Genomic DNA, 11,720 nt, shown 5'->3' with positions numbered 1-11,720 from the left:
AATAGGCCTGCTATTACATCCATTCTGTTTCCATCCTCCAGAACAGAGGTACTGTGGGTGACTGTGTTGGGGAGGGTGTTGTTCAGTGAGGAACTTCCAGCTGCTTCTGCTACCCTCTCATGTGGTGTGTATGGCTAGACCCTTCTGGAACATCTTCACATACTAAAAGGACAGACTAGTTCTAGAAGTCTGGCAGACCCTTGGAATACCGGCACTTAACTGGGAAGGGATACCTGAAAGGTTTATACAAGATAAGGAGCAAAAAAATGCCTATGTCAGACATAGGCACTTACTAGCAACTGGATCATTCATGAAATTTAGCATTATGGCATTATGCATTGGACCTGCCCTTGCTAATAGAAATAAAATTAGATAAACCAGCTAACCTGCCTGGTCTGTAAATAAGATAATGTACAAAAGAGCAAAGTTAGACTGAAAATTGAAACCAAGAATCAAGACCAAGAAAAGTCTTCATAGTGACACCCACCTTGGTTACTGGTGGTGAAAAACACTGCTGGGTTATCATGTTTGGAAACCATAGGCCAGTTAGCAGTTACCAACTTCCTGTGACTGAGCCCAGCCAGGGTTTGATTCAGGAGGCATGAAATACTGAGATGTAGAAGGAAAAAGTTGGAGTATCCAAGAAGGTGTTCACTGTAGAGCAGTAACTGCAGCATAGCCGTACTTCAATGAATCAGCCAGTTTTCAAAGGCAGCCATGTTGTGACTACAGCTGTCCCCATCTTCTTCACACACGCAACGTGTGTATGTTTTCCCTTTTTAGTAGAAACAATAGACATTCTTTTTACCACTTCCTTTTAAACCTGGCAAAGGTAAGCAATTGCATTCTGAATTGACCATCTGCACCTTGCTGTCACTTTTTTTTTTTACTACTCAGTAGTAGAAGGAGATACTTTTATTGACTGGACATGAATCAGGACACTAGTGAAAAGCCAAGAAAAAAACAACAGAATAGACCTAAGCTGCAAGGAGCTCTCCTCCTGAGGCAGCCCTCACATTTGTGGAATGACTGAAAGAAGTAGTAGATGGCTGCCTGCTTATGGTCTCAAAAGGACAAGGGCTCCAAAACATAGAAGACAAGTGCTTTGAGAAAACATCATTGAAGGCATAACACAGAGAAAGACTCTATGCACATTATGTTTTGTAAAAAAAGGAGTAATCATACATACCAGCTAGGATCTCAGATGGTGGGCTGCAAGTCAGAGGTCTCTTGCATGACCTGGCTTTTGTACAGATGGCCTTCAAGTAGCAACTTCAGAGCCTAAGAAAGGTGGCAGTGGTTGTAGCTAAAGTGATCAGTCATGGGTGGTCATGTGTTTGAGCTGAACCCTGCTTTTCAGGTATCTGGCAGTCATGCTGTGCCAAGCCAGAATCTTCAATTCAAGTCATTTATGAATAAAGTTATGAGCTTTCACAATGGGAAGAGAATTAAAACTTCGTGTGATTGGATTCAGAAAGGGCTTCTACAAAAAGCACAATGTAAGAGCATTTCAGTAAAATGTCCAGCTTTTGATCCTTTGCATTCATTCTTTCTCAATTAAATCAGCAAGTGTTAGAGCAGATGTGCTGGTGTAAGCCAGTGATTTAACTGGAGCCAATGAAAAGATGCCAAGATCAGCTGAAGGTCTGGGTATTAAAGAGGATGAAAAGACATATGTCCCACACACAGATCAAGTACCAGTCCACAGTAACATACTGAAAGGAGCTATGATGGCTGCATCTTTGCCCCATTAACCTCTGTCTCCTAGAAAGGCAATGCAAGGGGTCATTTGGTAATTGGAATTGCTACTTGGTCAGGTGTGGTGGGCTGCTTTTCCAGTTTTCTTGCTACATCAGTTGTAATAAGATTTAGATTTATGACATCCTTTAGATTGATGACACCCACTTTATCCAAGAGTGAAATCCTTCAAAGAGATCCTCTATAGAAATGGTGGGTATAATCTACTTCAAGGAAACTAAGTGCTGTTTTGGGCAAAGGCTGTAGTAAGCAATCTGTGTCCTGCCACTATGACAGTGATGATGAGCTGATCACTAAAAGAGACACCACCAAGTGATAGTTTTATAGTTTTAAAAACAAAGTTTAATTGTTAAAATTTTCAACATCAAAATGCATCAACTCTTTATTAGATGAAAAAGTCCTCTCTGCCGTATTTGCTGATGATCTAGGACTTTTTCATGAGTTCTTGTTAATGGCCTCAGATCTCTGAGAAAAACTTCCATAAAATATTTGCTTTGGAAATAAATATAAAAGCATAAAAAAGTGGAAAAAAACTTGTTACCAGAAGCTTAAACAGTAGATGAGACAGTAGAGCTACTAATCTTGTGACCTCTGCTCTCTTTCCTCTTGTCTGGCTACACTGCTATCTTTGGCTGAGAATGGCATTTCTTAGGCCACGCAGTATTAGCCCACTTTTCAACATGCAACTTCAATTCCAGGCTAAATTATTTTTAGAAGGCTCTAATGAAAATATTTTCAAGATATGGCTGAAGAATGCAGGATTTACATATGTTGCTGAGGGGGAAAATCAGGCTGTACAAACAGCCAATAAGAATAGTATGAGCTACCTACTAGTTATATTTAACTTAACAGTTAATTCATGGGCATTGTTTGGAGGATATATCCTGGATTGTCTGAGCATAAGGAAGTCTTAACTAGTTTTACTGGCAATTCCATAGAGTGAAAAATGGAGTTCTCTCTGAAATCTTCACTTATTCTAATAAACATTAATCAGAATTCTTCAGGACTTAAAACCCTGCAAAAAATCGGTTAGCTAGTAAGACTTGGACAGACAGATGACCTGTTTAACAGTCAATAGTATAACTAGTGTGCTGCTACAAACCTCTGTACAATCTGGGGACATTTCCATGCAACAAAACCAGAAGAGCTTACTGAAACTCCCTCGCCATATCCTGTATTCCAGCATTTTGTTTATAGTTTTGATAACTTGAAGAGGTTTAAGCGAGTGGCCAGGCAGGAGGCTCCAGTAGCATATCGGATCTCTTTCAGTATGCCAATCCATTCCTTCTTTTCATCATCATACCTAGGTTTAACATAACAAGGTCAGAACATAACTTCTAAAAATTTGGGGTTGATACTTCATCACACATAGAATCACAGAATAGTTTGAGTTGCAAAGGACCTTAAGATCATCTAGTTCCAACCCCTCTGCCATGGGTCTGGACACCTCACACTAGACCATGTCACCCAAGAAATACAGGAAATGGAGGACAGTCCACATGTTGCAAAAGCTTATAGCAACCGTCTGCTGAAAGATGGCACAAAAACCTGCTTTTGACCTCTAGAACTAGAGGAAATGCAAGTTGTCCTTTTCCTGGTCCGTAAAGCTTGTTGCTGGCCTGCCACGCTTCTTTAATTACTCCTACAAAAGCTTCTGCCTTGTCTTATGTATCCCTTCTGAATTCCTTCAGATTCTTACATACAAAGATGTTTTTTCTGGGAATCCTTTCTATCCTTCTGCCAGTTAAACTTCTGAATCTAAGTTAGCAACTGAAGAGTCACAGCCAAAGTGTGATGTTTCATCACTGCCACTGAGATTTAGATTTAAAAAAATGATCTACAAGATAGGCATTTCTGATTCTCTTGGAACAATTAATCATTTGACTATTGAGACATGACCATGTACAAACCCCTGTGTATAGAGGCTTTTCTGCATATCATGAAACAGAGAATGTTTTTTTTATGGTACACTTACAAGGCTAAGCCTGCCAAGAAAGACTGGCAATTTACTCTTTTGAAAAGAGTAGAGCATCTGAAGATCATGACTCAGACTGTTTAAATTAGCAGTAGGCAGAAGTAGTTATTAGATCCAAATCTCATGTTTATCTCTTAGTTTCTGACAAACTCAAGAAGTGCTTTGCAACCTGTGCTATGGTTCGTTTCCAGAGTTAAACAGAAAACCTCTATTTTAGATCTAGCTTTCCATCAGGAAAATGTGATTAAAGTGAAACTTACTTCCATATATCAGTGACTTCATTGGGTGCAAATTCTTTAGATTCAAGCTGAATCATTGCAAAGCCTCCAATAGCATACAAAGCTCCACTTAAGGTGACTAAACTGATGGAACTTCTCTCCTGGGGAAATTCAGGCATTATCTCCCACCTAAAGATGAAAAGAAAAACCTAAGTTAGCTAAGACATGACAAATATTCTACAGAGAATTAATTAAAATACACCTCTGGGTGACAAAAATCCAGATACCAAGGACATCTTTGAGTGAATGGTTTAGTAAAAGGAAACAGATCTGGCATTTAGCAGCAGTTTCAGTATCTCCATCCCCACAGGGACTACCCACAAGTCTTAAGTGATGGAACTGCATTGTGATGACATCTCTTACCAGATGTCCACTTCTTGCAGGTTTCTTGGGCCCATCATCAGCAATATGCGTTATACAGATGTTTTGTTCCCCAGCTACTTTCATTTTTTGTCTACAGTTTCCAAAATGCATATCCATGTCAAGTAGCATTGATATAATCATTTGAGTTTAAAAAAAGTCACTGGAGCTTATTAGCATCCTTCCAAGTTTTCTGCCAATTCACACCTAGGAACATATAAACCATACAGACATCCCACTGCTGAATAATGGCAAAATCAAAACTAATAGGCTAATTGGTTTCTCTCACTTGTGTGACTTGATTGTAACAAACCAGAGTAAACCAAGGCAAGAGCCTGCAGTCAGCATCCTCAAGCAGAAGGTATTTCTGAACAGTGGAGGAGAAGACTGCCCAACATCATGGTAACAAAGTGACCTGTACTTTCCTTTGCTTCTATAGGAGCTGTAAAGTCCAAAGTTCCCTCAGAATTACTTCTTGCATAATTCACATTTTGTATTGGTAAACTCTATAAGCAAGTCTCTTTGGGATAGCATACAGTTAAGTTAAAGCTTTTGTTGTGAGGTTGATGGCTGCAATGCCATCTGTCAGTGAAGACAGCCCAGCCACGTGTTTATGTACAGTAGAAGTGCTTGTTGATAAAAGAGCATCCAGGACCACTTACAAGTCTGAGCTATCATAATAAAGCTTTATGGGTATTATTTTAAATGAAAGTTCGTAAGTCAGATGATAGGAAGGAAAAGTAGCAAAAATAACCAAAATGAAAATTAAGAGTAGAAAGACAGATACAGAGGGTATAAACTCCTGGAAAATCATAAACATTTGAGGGATGCTGACTGCAAAAGATCATCTGTGTTGTAAGGAAGAGCACTGGAAAGTTTCTGAACCAAATAAGTGAGCTAATTTCAGGTGGGACTTACTCTTTGTCATTACTTTTTCTTTACAGCAATTCATAGCATGCACTTAAAATTGGAAGTCTTCCTGGAGTTTTCATATTAAATAAATAAGCAGAATTAGCTGCCAGTCAGTAACTAGTAGTAAACAGTATTTGCTGCGACAAGGTACATGAACAGCAAGACATCATGAGGCCACATACCTGAAGGACATTCAGCTAGTCCTGCTCAGGGACCTGATTTCTCTTGCTGGGGGTTCATGTTTAGTGTCAGTGCTGCTTCAACTAGATACTGCGGCCCCTGCCCATCTCTCCCACTTTTCCCCTGTTATGCCAGCACAGATGGCATAATATGGCTGTGTGGTCAACGAGACTGGGAAAGTAATCAGACTTAAAAAAAACCAAGATTAGAGGGTGGGTTATTTTTGCTACTTGAGCTCTTTGATCATGTTTGCAATATAGCTATACTAGCATAGAACATGCACATGGGGGCAGGAAAAATGGCCAGAGATACTGGTTCTTTAAACTGCTGCTGCTGTTGCTATTGCTGTAGATGTGAATGTAGACCAAGTGTCTCAGTGGGAGTATAGGCACTTGAACACCTTTGTGACTCAGCTCAGGGCTCCTAAAAGTGATTTTACCTAGATGGCAAAACCCTTGCCTTAAAATAGCTTGAATGTTGTACTCACTTATTGGTGGTCAGATCAAAAGCTTCAACAGATGCAGTAAGGCCTTCTTCAGTGACACCACCTGCAATGACAATCTTGCCCTTATGGATAGCCGTTCCAAACATTGAGCGAGCCACTTTCATTGGAGCCAGGTCTCTCCAGTCTCCTTTCTTGGGATTGTATACGAACAGTCTATTAGTACATTTCCTGGGGAAGAAAAAAACCTTTATTCATTCTAAGGAACTTTTGGCTTGTTCCAAGCGAGACCTAGTTGAAGTGGATTGTGTGAGTTTAGTATCACACCTCTCTCCCCTCCATGAGATCCTTTTTTGTATCTAATCTGGGAATATTTGCATGTCTACAAAGCACTAATCACATCCATAGAACTAATACTTTCAATGAGGGTCCTCATAGCTATGTATTACTAATGTGTCTGCAATGTAAGTAAAATTTGCCTTGGAATAAGTAGGGTTATTACAATAACTAGTTGGGATTACAAGTTATATGCAATTTTTCCTTGTAATGAAAAAGATATCGTAGGTGCCATAATGTGTTCCCCTCTGCCAAAATGTTAGCAACATTAATCCAGAGATGTAAAAAAGAGCAACCCTAACTTCTGAGGGTGAGAACATATAATCTATAAAGACCAACCAAATAACATTATAAATCATCATGAAAAGACTTAGAGACTCACTTATCATCAGTTTTTCCACCAAGACAATATATCAGTCCATTGTTTGAGATAGTAGCATGGCCATATACTTTGATGGGTAGTTTTTTGATCTCACCCCATTTCATCGCGCTGGAACAAGAAGAGTATCACCGTTAGGATCTTTCAACTAACAATGGGCTAGTTACACGTCCTCAGTGGGCAGAATTAAATTGTCAACATACACAGGATCATAGCACAATCCTGAATCTAGAGACTCCTCTGTGCGAAGATCCTTGCCTGCAATTACATAGATCTTGCTGTCGGACTCTCCCAGCCCAAAGAGACACCTGGCTGACGGCAGTGGAGGAAGGGCAAGCCACTCACCAGCGATGCTATCCAGCTGAAAGAGCATCAGAACAGGAAGTGTTAGGAAAGGCAAATAGTAAAAATTCACACAATGAACACTGTTCCACAAAATTAATCTAACTGCAATCAGTGCCTCCGAACAGCTCATCTGCTTGCTTGAGCAATCTATCCCTCCCTCAGTGCAGCTAGTGATGATGACTTCTCCCCAACTCTGCTTCATGGTGCTGAGAGACAGCAGAGTCAATGCCACACAGCTCTCTTTGCATCTGTTCACCCTCACAGTTTCTCTGCCCCGTTATTAAACTTCTTCCTTGTTTTAAGATCCTTCATTCTAAGTTCCCTATCACATGTTGGAAAGAACAAATTGTTCTTCTTCCTGTCTGAAGAAAGCAGGCACTCCTGCTATTCCACAACTACGCATTTAGCTGGTTGTGCTCATTGCTGCAATGAGAGATGCCAGACATCCTCACACCATTCTTAATCATCAGCAAATGTCACAGATGTTTATTCTGCAACCCCTACAGCAAAAGACATGGTGTTTCATCACAAATACCCTCAAAAGCTCCTGAGATCACTGAAGGTGCAATGCATAAAGTCATCATTCCTAAGCAAAAAAGGCAGGCAGTGCAGCTCCCTTGGCAATAACATTGATGTCATCCCTATTGAAGTACTCCCACGGCTGTTTTGATTCATATTCAGTATGCTGAAAACACCTAAGGAGAAGCAGCAGAAGGAGGACAGAAGAAAGCAAACAAACGAAACAAAACAGTGTTTTTCTAGAACTGTGGTGCTCAATTTTTGTTTTGATCTGAGAACTTGCAATTGAACTTGAATGCTTTCTAACATTGAAAAGAGTATCTATCTTCTCTCTTCTACTGTGTACAGATTTGCTTCATGATGTGCAGGAAGGGAAAGTAAAATGCGAGTTTGCACAAATGTAGAGGCATTTGATAGAAAGCAAGAGAAAGTTCAGTCAAAGCAGTCAGGCCTGGGTTTAGCTCTGTGACAACCTTTTCCAGATGTATGTTTCACAGTCAAGGTCTCCATGCTAAAATGCATCTCCCAGATTTGATAGACCACCCCTGTTGGACACCCCTATTGCTTTATTGCAACAGTGAAATTTAGTTCATGGGATTAGCCCAGCACCTGTATCTGGGTGGTTTAATGAGAAGAAGATGTACCCATCACAGATCACAGCACGCTAGTTAATCACTCTTGAAGATGACGTATCTACTGATACTGGCATAAACTAGTCATGCATTTTTGAGGCAGTGGCAGCCTTGTTTGCTCCTAGGTTGCTACCAAATAAAATGGTAACAAGTGCTCCACTGGTGGAGCAAGGGAGATCACTGAATGCAAATTGGTTTGGCACCACATTACCATTTTAGAGGGAAAAACAGCTACATCGGTATTGCAGAGAAGTGTTTTAACTATAGGCAGTAGCAGCAGCAAGGAAACTTTAAGACGACAAGCAAGAGATCAGGATTTCAGGAAACGTACATAGACACATAAAGTAGAATTCTGAAAACTTTATCAATTTTTAATATCAATCTTCAGGTTAAGTTTTTCAGAGGCCCCTTTCTAGTGGCCTGAGACATGGACTGTTTGTTTCTGGATTATATTATGACATCATATTACATTACGACATCAACACAGTATTTTTATTAGAATAATATTTCTGTAACAAAGTTTGCACTTCAGTGGTCAGTGTTTCACACCTACATGGAAATGAAACAGTGCTAATCCCTCTCCAGCAAACTAAGAATTCCCTCTCATAGGTATAACAAATGCCTGAAACCAGCACTTTCACTGTGTATGAAATTGTAGTAAGCCATACTCGTATGAACACTTAATATTTGGATTTTTTTAATATCTGAAGGCTTTAAAATTCCATCACTGCTTATCACTCTGCTTTATTTCATATTTGAATAAGCACCTACTTTCATTCTCTTAGGCCTAAGGATGGGATGTGGCCAGCAGCATATTGCATAATTCATTAGCAGATAGTTTAAATATTCCCCCAAGCATGTAGGCAGGTAGCTCAAACCACAACAGGTTATGGTGTAAGCATGCCAGATTGGAGTTTTGCTCATTTTTCTGAAACATGTTGTGCAAGTTACAGTTTGTATTAATCGGTCTTCTACAGATTTACAAAGATATAAAATTATGCTTTCATTTGAAAGATGGTATTTAGTTTACTGCCGTTGACAGTTTGCCAAGAAAACAACCTTCTACAGCTAAATTCTGTATTTTTAGAATGCCCTCCTGTTTCCAATATTGATGCGACAAAAAGACTTCTGGAATTTTATCAACAGAAGTGGCATTTAAAATACACACATTACTGCTGTCACAAAAATAGTTCAGATTCAGAAAAAAGAAAGACATTATGTCTAAAGCAGCAAAACACTCTGGTTTCATGGAAATTAACACGAACTCATAAAAGGTGTTTTACAGAAGTATTACTAGGCTTAAATTTAGGCATCTATACCATGAAAAATCTGGGCCTTAAACAATGAAAACCAGTGCCTAGATATAATACACTACTCTTATTCATCTCTTCCAAGATCTCGCCAGGGGCTTGATCTTGAAAGAGAACATGCAAGTCCCTTGGTTTCATTGATCTCTCTGAGACAGGAATAGCTCTTTACAGATACTTCTCTCCATTGACTGTGCAGAGAGACTAAACAACTCACTTGCATAGACTCAGAATACCTTTCAGTAACTCTTATAAGCACCCGTTTTTGCACCAGTTATGAAGCTTATACCTGGAAGAAGTATGACTGGAAAGGCTGATCCTTGTTCTCCTCTTCCACATACAGTCCTCCAACAATGTAGACCTGATTTTGTTTGGTGACTATACTGGAATGATTTCTGGGAATCTGTTCTGCCAGGGCTGCTAGGTAGCATTCGTTTTCAAGAGGATCATAAGCTACTGCAGCAGTGTCATTAACCAGAAGTATTAGGTCTTTGACAAACATGCCATGCCTGGGAAGGTCATTCAGGTAGCCAGGCAGTAAATCTTCATCTCCTACATCACCGTTCACCTCCCCTTTGGTTGACTTTTCTGTACTTTTGCCTGTGTCAGGCAGTTTTCCAGCAAAAGCATCCTTAATAATCTTTACTTTTTTCTGGAGGTCTGAGTTGCTTTTGATTATATCATCCTTCTCAACATGTTCTTTGAAATATTTTTCTGGCATAAGACGAAAACGTATGCAGTCAAAAATTTCCCCCAGGCTCTTTACTCTGTTCTCCTTATCTGTTCGGACCCATTTCATTACTGCTTCAAATACCAGTTCTTCCTTCTCTACATTTAAGCTGTCAGGTGAAATAACTGAGATAAGTTCATGCGGGGCAAGCTGCATGAAGTCCTCCTCTTTGCAGATCTGCACAAAGTGATCTGAAACAAAATCACGGGCAGAAAATGCAAGCCTTGGGCAATCAAGCAGAACACCCAATCGAAGGATGGCCAGACAGTTACCAACAGCAAGCCTCTTCTGAAGGTAGGAGACGCACACAGTGAACACAGAAGGGATCTGAAAGCGACTGGCCAAAGCAAAAATATCTTGCACATTAGAATCATTAAGATCAATACTTGCTGAATAAAGGTATTTGACAATCATATCCAGGATGTTGGGGTCAACATTCTCTAGAACCACCTCCTTCTTTTTCTCTTCATTTTGCTCGGATAAGAAGTACTCACGAAAATAAGGGCTACATGCTGACAGAATCAATCTGTGGCAAGGCAGGCTTCTGTCACCAGCTTTTAGAGAGCAATCTACAAACTTCTTCTCTTCAAGGAGTTCCTTGAGGCCATCCTGAAGAAGGGTGGATTGGTAAAGTCTGAGCTCTTCAGTGAGTTCCCTTTGGGAATCCATTTCACAAACACTTGGGAAAGGGGAGGGAGCAGAAAGCTTTAGCTGTTGTCTGCCCAAAGGTCTGTCTGTAAAAAAGGCAGACCAATGTGCTTTGCCCTGCCTGAAGCCTCTGCAATTTAATCTAGCTAGCTAAATATAGGTACATACTCTTACAGGTCGGAATTTAAGATGGCAGGTTTGGAAAAATAGATCTTCTCTCGCAGCTGTTAAAGAGTGAAAGAAGCAACTGTTGCTTTAGTTGCTATGGTCAGGTTTTGTCACCGTGCTCCACACTGAATCAATGAGATTACGTGCAATGTAAGAAATTACTTGAGATGAGTAAGAACAGCAGAATCTGACCCTCAGTGAGACAGCCATGAGCAAGATTGTAAATATACATGTTACCAAATATACTGAAACAGAAATATTGTTAATCAAGTTGTCAGCTGCAAGTACTGTTCAGTTTGTTTCAGAGTTTCTCAATACTTAAAGATACTGAAAGCATCCAGAACTTCACATCAATTATCTACGCTTTAAAATTATTTTTTTACATACCCATATCACATCTGCGATTTCTTCAGATATTGATAATAAGACTTTGAAATTCATTCCAAGCTTCTTCTTAATATCCTTTTGGTTGTATTTATTTGTAAACTAACTCCTACTACTCAGACATAAAAGATGCATTAGTCAGGTAAAGTTCTGCTTTCAAAAATAATTTAAGTAAGTCTCCACCCCCTTACTAAACATCATTCTTCATTTCAGGTACTCTGGACCTTACCAATCCTTTTAAATTTGACTGTACTAGAAATGGTGCTAACTGCTGTTAAACTAAACCAAAACGAGTACATCAGAACAGTAGAATAGAGAATGAAACACATGGAATCCACCAGTTTAACATTATTTAACAAATGTGTAA

General features: G+C 39.6%; 1 protein-coding gene across 1 annotated transcript; it reads right to left on the bottom strand.

Moving 5' to 3' along the window:
• Positions 1-2,916: 2,916 nt before the first annotated feature.
• Positions 2,917-11,676, bottom strand: KLHL41 (kelch like family member 41). The gene is made up of 6 exons (XM_061452936.1): positions 9,713-11,676; positions 6,824-6,981; positions 6,624-6,731; positions 5,951-6,136; positions 3,994-4,140; positions 2,917-3,061 (listed from the first exon to the last, which is right to left on the bottom strand). Exons 1-6 carry the CDS (start codon positions 10,820-10,822, stop codon positions 2,950-2,952), a joined length of 1,821 nt encoding a protein of 606 aa, XP_061308920.1. The 5' UTR covers positions 10,823-11,676; the 3' UTR covers positions 2,917-2,949.
• Between the last annotated feature and the right edge of the window lie 44 nt (positions 11,677-11,720).

The sequence above is a fragment of the Pezoporus flaviventris genome, unplaced genomic scaffold (assembly GCF_033815535.1).
Source record: "Pezoporus flaviventris isolate CSIRO_AGI_PZ_B2104156 unplaced genomic scaffold, CSIRO_AGI_Pfla_v1 ptg000001l, whole genome shotgun sequence".
NCBI classification, from domain to species: Eukaryota; Metazoa; Chordata; class Aves; order Psittaciformes; family Psittacidae; genus Pezoporus; species Pezoporus flaviventris.
The sequence above is the reverse complement of the archived record's forward strand: the minus strand, read 5'-3'. Positions and strand labels throughout refer to the sequence as shown.

What these genes read in the sequence shown, in the direction of transcription:
- KLHL41 (XM_061452936.1), bottom strand. Translation starts at nt 10,822, where the DNA reads ATGGATTCCCAAAGGGAACTCACTGAAGAGCTCAGACTTTACCAATCC. An exon ending in TTTGATCTGACCACCAATAA is followed by an intron (nt 4,141 to 5,950) that starts GTGAGTACAACA and finishes TTTCATCTTTAG; the next exon opens with GTGGGAGATAATGCCTGAAT. An exon ending in GAAGTCACTGATATATGGAA is followed by an intron (nt 3,062 to 3,993) that starts GTAAGTTTCACT and finishes TGTTAAACCTAG; the next exon opens with GTATGATGATGAAAAGAAGG.